Raw genomic sequence first — 16,349 nt, forward strand, 5'->3', positions numbered from 1 at the left:
CTATCACACATACATTAGATACCAGCAAAATTAGATGTATATTGCTGCCTGTGTCTTCTACATTTGCTCCATTTAAGCACTGTAGTCTCCAGCAGGCTCTTCAGAATTCAACATTTCTAGTTGTGTCGGGTGGCTGTGTCCCATGCCCTACCCCGTGGTTCCATCCTCTGACTCTGATGACACTTCTGTATTCTGTAGTGATTTAAGAGTCTGAGGATGGAACCACTGTGTGCAGCAGGAGGACACAGACCTTCTCCTAAAGACTCTAAAGGAGGCTGAAGTGCTAGAATTGAGTGAATGTAGGAGATGGGGGCAGCCAGAGAGATGTAATAGATCTTCTTTTGCAGGGATCTGCTGTTAAGATTTTTTGTTTTTCTTTGGCAATGACAGTCTTTTAAAAGGAAACCTCTGCTGAGATGCTGAGTGGGGGTTGCAAGAAGACACCACTGTATTTCTTCCATGGTCTAGGACTGGAGCAGGGAAAGTCGTGTCATGGCTGTGCTGTGTGGCAGAGCTGTGTAGGTCTGGACTGACAGAAATGCAAATCCTTTGGCAGGAGAGTAGCTCCCTTTTTATGCATTTGATCAGTCTATTTAGCTGCTTGACTGGGGCTCCGCTTTAATTCTGTGTTTTGGGGTTATACCTTTTATAAACAGCCCACAGTCATGACATGACATAAATGACAAAACTACCCAAGAGGCCAGATCAACTGATAATCCTAGGCCTGATATTGCAGGTAGACATCCGCTAAAGGGAAAATCAACCAGTTAAACAGATTTGTGAGCATGGTCTGATCACTATTTTCTCCCCTTGAAAGTGCCAGTCACTTCCTTCCCCTCTCCATTGATCTAAGTCAGACAGATGACATCAGCATTACTATTTGCAGTAGCTGCAGGAGTGGTAGAGGTACAGTGTACACCATCCAAGTTGACACCATAATCAATATGCCTTATCCATAAAATACATAAGCCCTACCAGTCCGCTGTTCTACTAGGAGGATTCATGTTGGGGGAACATAGAGCCTACAAGAGAGGACTTGAGGTAAACAATCACCAGCAAAGACAGTTTACTATCACTAGGATGTACACTATATTGCCAAAAGTATTGGGACGAATGCCTTTACACGCACAAAAACTTTAACAGCATCCCAGTCGTAGTCCGTAGGATTCAATATTGAGTTGGCCCGCCCTTTGCAGCTATAACAGCTTCAACTCTTCTGGGAAGGCTGTCCACAAGGTTTAGGAGTGTGTCTATGGGAAGGTTTGACCATTCTTCCAGAAGCACATTTGTGATGCATAGTCATGTTGGAACAAGAAGGGGCCATCCCCTAACTGTTCCAACAAAGTTGGGAGCATAAAATTGTCCAAAATGTCTTGGTATGCTGATGCCTTAAGAGTTTCCTTTACTGGAACTAAGGGGCCAAGCCCGACCCCTGAAGAACAACCCCACACCATAATCCCCCTCCACCAAACTTTACACTTGGCACAATGCAGTCAGGCAAGTACAGTTCTGGCAGCCGCCAAACCCAGACACAACCATCAGATTGCCAGACAGAGAAGCGTGATTTGTCACTCCAGAGAACACATCTGCACTGCTCTAGGGTCCAGTGTCGGCATGCTTTACACCACTGCATCCGACGCTTTGCATTGCACTTGGATGCAGCTGCTCGGCCGTGGAAACCCATTCCATGAAGCTCTCTACACACTGTTGTTGTGCTAATCTGAAAACCACACAAAAATTGGAGGTCTTTAGCTTTTGGCTCTGCAGACAGTTGGGAACTTCTGCTCTCTGTGCACTTCAGCATGCACTGACCCCACTCTGTTATTTTACGTGGCCTACCACTTGGTGGCCGAGTTGCTGTTGTTCTTATTTGCTTCCACTTTGTTATAATAACACTAACAGTTGACCGTGGAATATTTAGTAGCAAGGAAATGTCACAGATGGATTTATTGCACAGGTGACAACCTATCACGGTACCACGCTTGCATTCACTGAGCTCCTGAGAGCGACCCATTCTTTCACAAATGTTTGTAGAAGCAATCTGCATGCCTAGGTGCTTGATTTTCTACATCTGTGGCCATGGAGGTGATTGGAACACCTGAATCCAATGATTTGGAGGGGTGTCCCAATACTTTTGGCAATATAGTGTATGTTCAAGATAATGTTAATGCAATGTATTACCCATTTTTTGGTAAAATACTAAAGATGAGGCTGTGTCAAGTAAATAGATAAGTGTGAATAATGGCCCTAGAGTTACTGCTCCCAATCTGGCTCCCATGATAATGTGTATGATAATATGGGCCAGGGGGAGGGGTGGGGAGGTTATGTGCTTGAATGTTTTTTCCACTTTTTTTGCCTAACTTTTTTCTGCCCCCTATGAGCCCCCCCCCTGCACTCCACTAAAGCAAATGGAATGCTCCCCGCCTCTGTTCAGCAGCACCTCTCTTGCAAATCCCAGGCCCGCAGGTAGGATAGCAGAGTTTTTGAAAAACATGGCAGAAGAGTTTCGGGGAGGGGGTTCATAGAAGCAAAACTTGGTGGCTGTATAGCTTCAGTCTGAAAGGCTGCCGTTAGCTTGAAATATTTATAAGCAGTGTGTGCAAGTACTGAGAGCTCAGAGAGTGAGAGGGACAGGGAAAAGTGACACAAGGAAGCAATAATGTGTGCTTCACTGCAAACAACATGCTGAATGGAAGAGAGGGCTGAGAAAGAACTTCATCAATGTGCTGCTTCTTCTTGCACTTTTTGGTCACAGGGTGGAGATTTGAGGAGAGACCTGCAAGTTGAACTGAAACTGCAGCAGAGAAAGATCAGGTCCCCTTCTCTGCTAGACAGAATTGTGTTGTGGCGCAGAGCTGTGTAATTATTTGGACTGGACGGACAGAAATACAAATCATTTGCAAAATAAAACAGCTATTATATTGTTAGCTGTTTCCCTAGAGTCCAGCTTTATTATCATAAAAAAACTTTTTATTTTATATATAGTGGATTTTAGGTGGTCTCCACAATGAGGAAAAGGGCGTAGGTGAGACTTTATCTTGTTGGTACCAGGGGTGACTCCAGTTCCGTACGCCCTAATAGCTTTGCCTTTGTTTTTTTCTAGGGATATGAAACCTGCCATCAAATGGTGTTCCTGTCTCACACGTGTATAATTTTCAGTATAATTATTTTGTTATATGTTAATCCCATTTTGTATGTCATCATCTGAGAGCTACAGGGTGTAATCAAAATCTGCCTTACATATTGAGAAATAGAATGGCATGCCCTGTAAAAGGAGCATAAGGCAGGCAACTTTATGCTTCATTGAAGTGAGGCGAGATAATTAATATCTATGTATCTTCTAAGTAATTTCTTGCAGAAGTGCTGATGTTGGCATGTGTGTGAAAAACAAAAATAATGTCGTGCACAACAAGTGTTTAATCTCCCTTTTAACCCTCTCGCCGCCCTTCACACATTAACCATCTCCCTCTTCCCCCTGTTTGTGACCTGTATGTTAATTCCCTCACTAACTCCTCTCTCTGCTCTGTGTTTTAACATTCTAAATGCTAGCATGTTTCTTCATTTCCCAAACAAATTGTGGCAACAATTCCAAAAAGGGGTAATTTCAGGGGTGTTTGTACTGTCCTAGGATTTTTATTGTATATGCTTTATAGCAGTAGAAGAAATGCTTGTGGTTTTTTTTTTTTTTCTTTTTCAAAAAAGTTTTTTTTTTTTTCTTTATATATAGTAAAAATAAAAAAAAAAAGTGTCTAATAATGCAAACGAGAGAAAGCTCTATCTGTCTCAAAAGCCACAGGAATAAAAGTTGGCACCTGGGATATATTTAAACAGCGGTCTTCCTTTATTGAATTACATGAATTACAGCTGTAAAAATACAGCCAACGTGTTTCAGCTGTCAGGCCTTCGTCGTGGCCATGACTAAGGTCTGACGGCCGAAATGCATTGCCTGTTTTTTTTACAGCTATAATTCATGTACTTCAATAGAGGAAGACTGCTGTGGATTCTGCATTACAGAGGGATCAGAAGCCTCACAGTCTGAGCACTGGGTTGGAGCTGTGGATTGAGAAGGTGGTAGTGCTGTTATACCTGTTTCTACATCTGTCTCTGAAGTACTGAGTGTCATTTCTCTCTGCTGTCTAGTTCCTCTGCTATCAGTCACTTCTGACAAATTTTCCTAACACCAAGAGATAAGAGGTTGACAGGGGAGGGACCTCCCCCCACACAGCCTGTAATTGACAGCCTCTGCTCCTGTGTGCTGTGTCAATGGGGGTGTGTCCCTTCTCTCCAATCAGCTCTCAGAGCTCTTGTACATTGTGCAACTGCAGCTCCTCACCCCCTACTTTGTGAGACTTTGAAAAATCCTTTTACTCTCTGAGTTTTACAAGGATGTACAGGGCAAATGCTGCAGATAAACAGGTACATCTTATGCAGGATGATTTGTTTCATCTCTATCACCCAAGGGCAGTCACTTAATTGGGTATAGGTAAGGGTTTACAACTACTTTAATGTGGGTACAGTGTACTGAGCAATTGTCAGTCACTATCATAGCGCTGAAAACTGAAAAATTATCTTTTAATGGAGAGGAGAATTATAGGTTGGCACTAGAAGGATTAATGTGTGTCGTTTTCTGCAGAGCGAGAGAGAGAGATTCAACAATATTATTTATTTAAAAAATAAACTTGATGTATGAGTCCCGACACATTTTATTATGAACACATGGGATAACCTTGAGTGTACAAATCACTCAAACAACAAGTCAGATCTGGAAAAGGTGGCGGCACTAAAAGTACACCGCAATCATAAAAAAGATCTGAGAATAGAAAAAGAATGGTAACTGTCAATGCGACAATAAAAAATATTTGTACAGTTTTAGATGGGACTTTGGATATAAAAGAACAAATGTGTGTTTTTGGTTTCTGATTGGTGCATCCAGGTACGGATCATCTAATTCACTTGCCTATATTTTATTTCTTTTCTAGAAAGACCTTTATGAACAACAAACACGTGAGCACAAAAAACAGATAGAAGACCTAAGGAATCATGTCCATCAGTTGACCTCACAGCTCGATGCAGGTAGGTCTCTCACAGCACTGAATAAAAGTATTAAACTGGTTCTAAAGGCAAAATGTTTTTTACTTTGCATTCTCTGCATTAAGGTTAGAAAGAACCTTCTGGGTCCTGCTTCCTCCCCCGGGCCTCCCCTTTACTTTCCTGAGCCTGATTCAGTGCGGTGTAGGAGAACAGAGGCTCTCTCTGCTCTCTTTCTCCTCATTGGCTCAGAGACTGCAGTGGGAGCCACAGGCAGTGAGGGGGGAGCAGGCCAAGCCATGCTCTGTGTGTCAATGGACCTACAGAGGGCAGCTGAGGGATGAGCCCACACGAGTGCCCCCATAGCGAGGGCCTTGCTATGGTGGCAGTCAGGGGAGCATTGGCAGGGGGACTTGAAGAGGAGGATCGGGGCTGCTCTGTGCAAAACCATTGCACAGAGCAGGTAAGTATGACATGTTTATTATTTTAAAAATAAAACATTTTAGGTTTGGAATCGCTTCAAATAAAACTGTTAAAGTATACGTCCACCTTTGCTGTCACTATATCTTTTTTTTTTTTTTTTCTTGCAAATCAATTTTTATTTATCTAAGACTTGTTTTGGTATTGAAGGGGGGAAGATGGGCACATAACATCTGTGCAAATATCATCCAAGATTATCAAATGTAACGCACAATACAGTTTCTGGAAATCACTGGTTTCCATGAACAGAGTGTGTGTATACAACGTTGTGTAATATATATATACACAGTGGGGCAAAAAAGTATTTAGTCAGCCACCAATTGTGCAAGTTCTGAGAGAGGCCTGTAATTGGCATCATAGGTAGACCTCAACTATGAGAGACAAAATTAGAAAAAAAATCCAGACAATCACATTGGCTGATTTGGAAAGAATTTATTTGCAAATTATGGTGGAAAATAAGTATTTGGTCAATATCAAAAGTTCATCTCAATACTTTGTTATATATCCTTTGTTGGCAATGACAGAGGTCAAAAGTTTCCTGTAAGTCTTCACAAGGTTGGCACACACTGTTGCTGGTATGTTAGCCCATTCCTCCATGCAGATCTCCTCTACAGCAGTGATGTTTTGGGGCTGTCGCTGGGCAACATGGACTTTCAACTCCCTCCAAAGGTTTTCTATGGGGTTGAGATCTGGAGACTGGCTAGGCCACTCCAGGACCTTGAAATGCTTCTTACGAAGCCGCTCCTTCGTTGCCCGGGCGGTATGTTTGGGATCATTGTCATGTTGGAAGACCCAGCCACGTTTCATCTTCAATGCCCTTGCTGATGGAAGGAGGTTTGCACTCAAAATCTCCCAATACATGGCCCCATTCATTCTGTCCTGTACATGGATCAATTGTCCTGGTCCCTTTGTGGAAAAACAGCCCCAAAGCATGATGTTGCCACCCCCATGCTTCACAGTAGGTATGGTGTTCTTTGGATGCAACTCAGCATTCTCTCTCCTCCAAACACGACGAGTTGTGTTTCTACCAAACAGTTCTATTTTGGTTTCATCTGACCATATGACATTCTCCCAATCCTCTTCTGGATCATCCAAATGCTCTCTAGCAAACTTCAGACCGGCCCGGACATGTACTGGCTTAAGCAGGGGGACACGTCTGGCACTGCAGGATCTGAGTCCCTGGCAGCGTAGTGTGTTACTGATGGTAGCCTTTGTTACGTTGGTCCCAGCTCTCTGCAGGTCATTCACTAGGTCCCCCCGTGTGGTCCTGGGATTTTTGCTCACCGTTCTTGTGATCATTTTGACCCCACGGGGTGAGATCTTGCGTGGAGCCCCAGATCGAGGGAGATTATCAGTGGTCTTGTATGTCTTCCATGTTCTAATTATTGCTCCCACAGTTGATTAGTTCACACCAAGCTGCTTGCCTATTGCAGATTCAGTCTTCCCAGCCTGGTGCAGGTCTACAATTTTGTTTCTGGTATCCTTCGACAGCTGTTTAGTCTTCACCATAGTGGAGTTTGGAGTGTGACTGTTTGAGGTTGTGGACAGGTGTCTTTTATACTGATAACAAGTTCAAACAGGTGCCATTGATACAGGTAATGAGTGCAGGACAGAGGAGCCTCTTAAAGAAGAAGGTACAGGTCTGTGAGAGCCAGAAATCTTGCTTATTTGTAGGTGACCAAATACTTATTTTCCACCATAATTTTCAAATAAATTCTTTCCAAATCAGCCAATGTGATTGTCTGGATTTTTTTTCTCATTTTTTTGTCTCTCATAGTTGAGGTCTACCTATGATGCCAATTACAGGCCTCTCTCATCTTTTTAAGTGGGAGAATGTGCACAATTGGTGGCTGACTAAATACTTTTTTGCCCCATTGTATATTACACACGCACACTGTGTAATAAAAAAAAAAAATGTACATATAAATAAATACACACCATGTACCCAGTATATAACAGATTGCTGATATGTGTTTACTGGTATGAATAAATAAAGAGCCTTTATAGAAACTAGTCATTATTGTTTAACATAATGATATGAAGCAAATGTAGGCAATCCAGCAATCTGCTGCTTCTCCTTCATTGTCCAACCACAGGCTGGGGTCAAGGAAGTTGCTTAAAGGAGAGGTATAGTCAAAGCTCTTCCCTTGGGCTCACAAGAGTGCAGTTCGTTCTGCAGTCCTGTGCCCTGTTTTCAGCTAAAGCCTGCTGTCGACTGACATCACAGAGCCGGTTTAGGCTCTGAAAAGAACCCGACTGTAAGGTCAGGATCTACCCAGAAGCCTGGACCGGCACCTTGCTCAGCCTCTCAGCAATCTGCCGAAAGCCTGAGCCAGCCCCTTCTGCCCACCCCCACAGCCCAGCGCTCCAGCGAGTGCTGGAGGGGCAGAACAGAGAGCTGTAGCTCTCTACTCACAGAAGTGATCAGCCGTCTTTGATTGCTCAGCTTTTAGATATATAATCTTCTAGGAAGATTGTTAAAATAAATAATCTGGCCACAGGGTCTCTTTTAAAGTTTTTTTTTCTGTCTTCCTGTAGCTGGCCACAGTGCACCACAGTCACCTAAATTAGAGAATAAAGATGGCTGGAAAAATGACAGCATTCCTAATGTGCCTCTGGAACAGCTTCAACTACAGCTACGAGTGATAATGCAGCAAGAAAAGCATTATAAGGTAATTGTGGTACAATACTGACTACAGTGTGCGTTATTTAAAGAGGCACTGTCACCTCACCCATCCTGGGTTTTTGAAAAGAAGAAATTCCTAACCCACTGATATTCTTCTTGCCAAGCGCTTCCTCACCATACCCTCTTTTACAGCCACCATATTGGATACTAGGGGTAGGGGAGATATCACTTCCTTTGCATTGCAGTTGGCTGCTAGACCTGATCACTGTCGGGGGAAGAGGTCCCTATATCAAAAAGCACTGGACAAAAGGGAGGAGTGGTGGGGGCGTGTTGGCAAGTTAAATTATGTGGGTTTCATTGAGGGCTTCGTTGCCAGGGCATGTCACTTTTCCCTGAATGAACAAGATTACATTGTCTCTTTAATCCATTGGTGAAAAGTTTTCTTTATTTAAAGAACAACTATGATGGATTTGCTATCAATTTATTTAGTTTCTTTTCAGAAAGTTTTTTATGTTTTTAAACTGTATTAGATCTCCTATTTACATTGATTTCTATAAAGTCTTTATCTTTTTTTTAACAAATGCAATGTAAAACCAGGTGAACCTATGACAGCAATTTAACAGATGAATATTAAAGAAGAACTTCACTCCATGTTATTTTGGCCCCACTCCTCCTCACCCACGCTGCCATTCTTGAATGTCTTGCATGTGCACAGATATGATGAAGGCCTCTTCCACGTATTCAGGAACCAGTGAGACATACAGCACACCTGTGCATGCTCTGGTATCTGGAAGTTTGAGCGCCGGAAACCCTGGACATGCGCAGATGTACCTCAAGACTCTGCCAGGTCCTGAAACTCTACACCACATTTCGCGCTGTGCATGTGCCCATCACTAAAACTGCCTTCTGGGACGTGTGGTGTTGATATCTTATGAAGAGGAGGAAGGGTCGCAAAGTCATTCCAATATAGGAATTTTAGAAAAAGGACATTTTAACTGATTGAGGGAGATGGGATAAGCCAAGTGGAAATAATTTGCTTTATTGGATTAAGGTTGCTTTAAGAGTTTTCTGGAAAAGAATACATCTGCTTCTCACTTTTTTTTTTTTTTTTTTTTCTAGAAAAGTGAATAGGTAAATATAAAATATTAATGCAATCTTTAATTTTCACCTGAAAATAGTTTAAAAAAAATTGTATTGCTAACATAATAAATAATTCAAAACCTTCTACATTCCTTTTAAAAGATACGTTCACCTTTTAGACAAAAATAATAAATGTACATTTTTTTGCAGGTAAAATTTTTGTCCATAGGAACCTGGAAAGCATTGCACCAGCAATCAGTAGATTGCTGATGCCATGCAGGTCTCCTACAGATCTGTCAGAATACCTGTTTGCCGTACAGGGATGTACGGCTCAGCAGATATTCTGACAGGAAGCTTCAATGAACTACCACAGCGCTCCACAGTGCCTTGGTAGTTCATTGAATACTACAAGCCCACAGCTGCTAAGACTGCTGGGATTTCCAGTGCATTCATTCATGGAAGTCCATTAATTAATGACGTGGCCATGTGGGTGGAGCCCCGCACAGCGGCACTGTTTTCAAATCTGACAGATCGCATGGGGAGAAGTTTCACGGTACTATCTGTCAGAGGGAGGGGGGCGGCTGCAGCTATGGAAACGTTACATGTTCCACCGTAAAAACGGATGGAACATTTAACATGTTCCCAAAGGTGAATTTATCCTTTAAAGTGAGCCACTGATATTAAATGTTTTGTATACTGCTAACAAGCAGGCACTGTGGAGCAATTTGTCCTCAAAGTTTACCGAAGCAATTTCGCTTTCAGCTCAGGGCTGGATCTACAAAATCAAAAACCGGTGTCCAAGTACACTAAATAAAATATGCAAAAACAATAACCCTAAAGCTTGACACTTAAAAAGTCACACTTTCACCCTTGAAAGTCCAAAATGAATAATAAAACCCTCTTAGTATCAGTGAGTCTTCTCAATTCTTTTTTCTTCAGTATAATTATCCAAAAAGTATGGTCGATTTCCAACGTGTACCTCTAAAAAATGTATGAGACTGGATAGTGTATTATCCTCAATATTCGAATGATCATAACATATATACATAAATTGCCAATATGTGAAAAACTGTGAAACACGTGACAAACGGAAAACACCCCGTGAGCACTTCTGTGTGGCTAGAGTAAATACTTTTACCCCAACAGGGGCAGACTGACCATTTGGAAACTTGGGCACTGCCTGGGGGCCCCATGAGATGCCCCTGGTACCTTTTTCATAGGCTTTTTTGAGTTTGGGCAAGGACATGGGCCCCATGAGCCCCTATTGCCCGGGGGCTCCATGAGTTGTCAGTCCGCCCCTGTACCCTAAATAAAATAATCAAAAGCCTTTATGATAATAATCCAATATGCAAACTCCAAAATTTTCTCCAAGATTATTCCACAATCGCTATGCAAGATACCGGACTATCCCATGTTCTCAAGCATGATATAAGGAACAGCTTCTTATTTTCTTATGTGTCCTTTTTACAGCTCAGTACTACTGGACTCCTCAACCTCTTTAATTTACTGCTTCTCAATAGAATTAAAATTCTCGAATGTGCATTACCTGGCCACAGGTTCACATTAAAGTTCCCCTTATTCTTTTATGGCCACCAATAGAAAGAGGCAAGTTAAGTTTTTCCAGATTGTACACGGGTAGCAATATATTTAAGGTGTAAAACCTCTCTCAGGTTTTTTTTTTTTTTGTTTTTGTATCAAACCACTTGTATCCCTTCCTATTCTAAAACATTTGTAAAAAAATTGTGGCTGATGCTGAGCTTTAAATCCACTGGTTGGTAGTTTGGAAATTAGATTAAATATCTTCAACCAAGCAGAGGCTCCTACAAAACCTTAGGTTAGTAAAAGATGCTTTTTCATTGCCTATTACTTGGCCATGGGAAAGGTAAATTGCATCCGTCATCAAAGATTTTAAGACTAGTGTTCTGAGTTGCTAGTAGTTGCCAGCAAATACAACTTACATGTGCGTAAAACATGTATTAGGTAAGGCAAACTAGTGATCCTGTTGCTGGCAGCAGCTCTCCAGTAACAAGATCCCTATGGGGGCAGAAAGAAAACTCACCTGCCCCCTTTCAGACCAAATCTGTTGATGTTGCTCAGTAACTGCTCCCTTGCTGGGGAATTAGCATCTTGGCCATGAACTTTGTACATTGAATTGACTGCTTAGGTGCAAGGTGAGTAGTCTCTTTAGTGATAGTGTTGCTGGTGAGTTGGCACCAGAAACAGGATAGCAAGTGTGACATGGGCCCAAGTCTACCTTTTTCTGTGTGGATTAAAAAAAAAAAACCTGAAAGCCAGATGAAATGGTTCTAGGGAAGGCATATGTGAAGGAAAGGGGGCAAAGGTGCCTTGTCTCTCACTTTGCCCTGCCCAAGCAATCAATCTCTTTTTGTACTTGGCTAGATGGATCCATGCCACCTTCTGAACAGCACTAGATCTTCTCTACCCAGGGCCTGACTGCAAGCTATGGTATGAGCTGCAACTATGTACCTAATGTCTGGGAAAGGAAAAGAAACCTAGGAAACTTCTGATTACAATGGTAGATGCATAGATTGGGCTTGAAATGTGTCCAGAAATACTATGGATTATGAAAGCTATCAGTCTTATCCTGTTTGATGTGTACAATTTCCTCCATTTCATGGATAAATAGGATTTGCATACTGTAGTGAACACTTTCAGTGATGCCCCAATTGATGAATGTTGTTAAACATCTGTAGGTATATGGGTTTTGTCTGTTCAGAAGGAAATACACCCGCAATGTACCCAACCCTCTGATTTGAGCCATACTTTAGAACAGGGGTGCTCAACCTGTGGCCCGCGGAGCTCTATGATGTATCCCTCGACCGCAAACCAGGGAAGCGCACGTCTATTATATCCTGTGGGTTTGGTGCGTTTTTTCAGAAAGTGCATCACACCTGCAAGATAGTCTATGGCAAAATGCAGCTAACCTGCAGGAAAGCCGCAGGTGCACTGCACTGCACTCGTGTTGTGGTTAAACTGCAGCGCATCAATGTGAAAGCAGCCTTATAGGGGGTTCAGGACAGTAAAGGCTTGTTTACATTTATGGATTGGGGGGGCGCCCCCGCCCTGTGTTCCAGAGGGCCCTGTGAAGCCTTCCCTGTTACATTTTGTCTTACATTTGGACAGGAGGAGCGGTATACAGTATACAGGAACCGATCCTCTCTATTTTCCTCCTGAAAATCCCACTTCTCCTCCTCTGCCTCCCACTGACATTCAGGGGCTGCAGGAGGAAAATATTGATTATGCCATTCAAAGTAAAAAAAAATAAAAAATCTGAACCATTTAATTTCATTGTGGTCTGTGACCGGTTACCGAGTCACTCTGGTGGACCTAACTCTTCCAACAGGTTTAGCACCTCTGCCCTAGAATGTGTGTTGACATTTGTCTACCAGTCCCATTAGATGGCAGGCTTAGTAATATCAGAAGCCGTCCCTATAGTGGCTGTCAAGATACATGTATCATTCTGGGCAGTTCTCCATCACCTGAAACATATCCCTGTCTAAGGCGGGTGGCAAAGCAATAAGGATTGTTTGTAGTAAGTATAGCACTTTCGGTAGAATGCTCATCTTTATGATCTCTATCCTGTCAGCTATCCTGTCAGCCTGATTAGTAAATCTGTTGTCAGACCTTGGACTGAAGTAATGGTCTTAGCTAAAAGGGAGAAGTTTATCTCTATATAATTCACCTGGGACTGGTGATGTAGACCAAGTGAACTGATCTTTCAAGTAGGTCACAGTGGGAGACGGAAGGTTAATTCTCATAGTGGACTATTTTAAGTAATTTTTAGGTTTGATCATTTTCCATATTTGTCAAAGGTTTGTATAAGAGAGGGTAGAGATGTGGATGGGTTTGTTCTTCAGGACTTTTGGTTAGATAAACATTTGTTTCATCACCTGTGTATTTATCTGGTTTATTGGATTTGCTCTTAAAGTGATACTAAATGCACACTGTTTAATGTACATTGTCCCTTCTATTTCTGTATGTGGATGATGGCACCGTAATTATTTTAATTAAAAAAAAAAAATCTAAATACCTTTTTCTTAATTGTTATACAGAAGTCACATGACCTAGCTCTTTCCCAGCCTGTCTGTAGGGAAACATAAAAAGGAGGAGCCTCTAGTCCTCTGCTACCGGTCACATGTTCAAAATAAAAAACCGCCTTTGGAATACAGAGTAAAAATAAATTATTAATATCAATAAACTGTTTTAAATTGGCATACAAATATATATTTGAAATCAAGTCTTTATTATTTTGTGGAAATATAATGGTGTGGGCAGATTTCTGCCAGTCGCAGGCTGTGTCACGCCCCTCCAGCCTGTTTCTTAGTATAAGATCGAGGCAAAGCCTTCATCAATCAGGATATAATATACCTCCCCCCATTGTGTTTAACTGGTTAGGGAGAGAGTGGGCTATCATTTTACCAAATGTCCACATGTGTGACTTTATAGTCACATGGGCTGCTCCGATGTGATCGGGAGGATATGCTCAGCATAGAAATTCACTGAAAACTGAGCATGTGCAGAGTTGCCACTACAGCTGCAAAGTCGCTAGCTGAATTGGGGATATGAACAGAATAGGGAGAGAGTGAGCAGCAGGATCAACCAGGTTTTTTTGCAGAATACAGAAAACAAATCTCCTAGCGACTGAGTGAGTAGGAACAGCATGTAATACCGTGTTTTCCCGAAAATAAGACCTACCCTGAAAGTAAGACCTTGCGGTACTTTTTGACGTACCGCTAATATAAGCCCTCCCCCGAAAATAAGACCTACCTCCACCAGGGGAGAACTGACCATTTGGGCATTGCCCGAGGACCCAGGGTCACTGCAGGGCCCCATGAGAGGCTCAGTCCGTCCCTGTATGTGCCGCTTCTGAAATAAGCAGGCATTGAGGGGACGGACAGTGAGACAGGCACTGCAGACACTTCTCCTGCTCGGAGTTTCAGCAGAGGGGTGGGTCCACATCCCTACCACGGTGCTGAAGATGGAGTGCTGGAGGGGCGGGCAGAGTATGCAGAAGGTCAGTGTAATCCCCCGACCCTGGTGACAGCACTGCAGATTCATGTAGGAGGAGGGGGGGGGGGGGGAGAAAGAGGGCAAAGAAAGAGAGAGAAGGCAGAGGGGGGGGCGCTTGCTTTAAAACGTACCTTTTTGTGGAGCTTGTGGAGAGATCAGTTAGGTTGCAAGCCGACGATCCCCGCAGGATGGATAGGATCTGCGGATTGGGGAGGATAATGGATCGGACTCAGATCCATTATGCTCAATCCGCAGATCTGATCCATCCTGCGGGGATCGTCGTTGGAAGTGTCAATAAAAATAAGACCTACCCGAAAATAAGCCCTAGTGCATTTTTTTAACCTAAAATTAATATAAGACAGTGTCTTATTTTTGGGGAAACACGGTACAGCATTTATTGATCCTTTTTTATGATGTGGGTTTAGTGACACTTTAACAAGATGAGGGTTTACATATACTTTAAACAGCCTATTCAGTTTAAAATGGAAATGAAAAGCAAAATTGTATATACATATAAAATCATTATAAATACATTTTTCCCCTTTTTTTTTTTTTTTTTTTTTTTTTTTTTATGAGTGATCACATACCCTCTGTTCTCAGCTGGATAGAAAGATGAGGGAGGAGAAACGGCAGACACTGATCTTCCAATAAATGGCTGAGCAGGTGGGTGGCGGTGGTGTCTGCTCTCCTCCAATCAATGATTATACTCATGCTATCTCATGCCTAGTAAGGTCAGTTGTTAATTAAAAAAAAAAGCAGAGTCTCACAGGAATTCCAGGGGTTTCACACAAAGAAAACAATACAAAGTGAACAGGATACTTTTTCATACAAGTCCATGGTACAACAGGCACATATTGGGAATATGAAATGTAGGGTTGATCTATTCTTTAAAGTCAGGTGGCACTTTAATATATTAAAAGGGAACCGAACTTAATTTAGCAACATTGCTGATGCCTTGTGGTGACTTCAAATACCTGTATTCGTCCTAAAATCTCCTTGTCCATGTGGAGTCCAAGGCCTGTTTATAGGCCTCATTTTCTGCCAAAGTCGATTTTACACCCTACCCCTTCCTAGAGTTAGGCCTGCCCCTTGCCATTCAATTGTCAAATGCTAATAACTCTACTTTGGCATATTAATGAAAATGGAGGGGGCTTAGCACCAAGATGTGCAGGGCATAAGACTTTCAGAAGTTGAGGTCCTTTGTGTTGTATACCTGGGCCTGGAAGTGATAAATATTAAGCTTAGCACAGATACTTACAAATACTACAAGATTCCCATACTCCAGGTCTGTGATTTTCTCTCAAATCTTTTAAACCAGGGTCAGGTTCACTTTAAGGGAACTATATTGCATAAACATTGCATAGTAAGCTAAGTGTGGAAGAGGGAACTGTAAGAGAAGACCTCAGATGATTCTGTCTAGTGCCAGTTTATATGGGCTGTTTGCATGAATTGGGGACTTTACATGGTCACTTTCAAAGAGAGGGAACAGGAAACAACTGTTTGTGGAATATTTATTCTTGCTGAGACACTTCTTCTTTCAGACAGACAGCCATGCAATTCATTTCAGTTACTGATTTACTTCTTTGAAGTAAAGCTGGAACAATACTACTTCTGCTGGATTTCATAAGATCTTAGATGTAGCCTGGTAGGGTTGTTTTGTTGCGTAATCATTGTTGTCCAGAACCACAGGAAGAAGATCTCTTAATTTGATTTCATTTTAGTTCTTTTTATTCCTTGGCAGAATTCACTTAAAGTATATGTGAACCCTCATTTGATATGTGCCTATTCAATATGATAGTGCCTAACATCTACCTCCTGATTGCCTACCTTGGTCTTGTGGATGCTGCTACCCTCGTTGATCAAGGAGTACCGGAGTTGTAACTACAGATGGGATTGTTCTTTTATGTTGTTTTTTTTTTTCTTTCAAGCCAGGGAATGCCGATAGGCTCTGTTTTGTGAAGTATTTGTCTAAAAACCAAGAAAAACAATTTTGATAGAAAAAAAAAAAGTATATGTGAACCCTTTTTTTTTTTTTTTTCTCTCTCTCTCTGTTTTAAAAGTGATCACATACCCTCTAAGCCCCTTATGCAGCTAAGGACAGAGA

The 16,349-nt window shown here is 42.0% G+C and overlaps 1 protein-coding gene across 3 annotated transcripts in view; it reads left to right on the plus strand.

Annotated features, from left to right (window-relative positions):
• TANK (TRAF family member associated NFKB activator) overlaps positions 1-16,349 on the plus strand; it is a 124,579-nt gene that overhangs the window by 49,994 nt on the left and 58,236 nt on the right. For all 3 annotated transcript variants that reach the window (XM_089659973.1, XM_089659967.1, XM_089659980.1), the window contains exons 4-5: positions 4,980-5,073; positions 8,047-8,180. In XM_089659973.1, coding sequence (XP_089516099.1) covers positions 4,980-5,073; positions 8,047-8,180 — 228 coding nt within the window. The remainder of the gene's footprint in view (positions 1-4,979; positions 5,074-8,046; positions 8,181-16,349) is intronic.

Source organism: Staurois parvus, unplaced genomic scaffold (assembly GCF_062004578.1).
Source record: "Staurois parvus isolate SC_StPar_1 unplaced genomic scaffold, SC_StPar_1.0 ptg000031l, whole genome shotgun sequence".
Lineage (NCBI taxonomy): Eukaryota > Metazoa > Chordata > Amphibia > Anura > Ranidae > Staurois > Staurois parvus.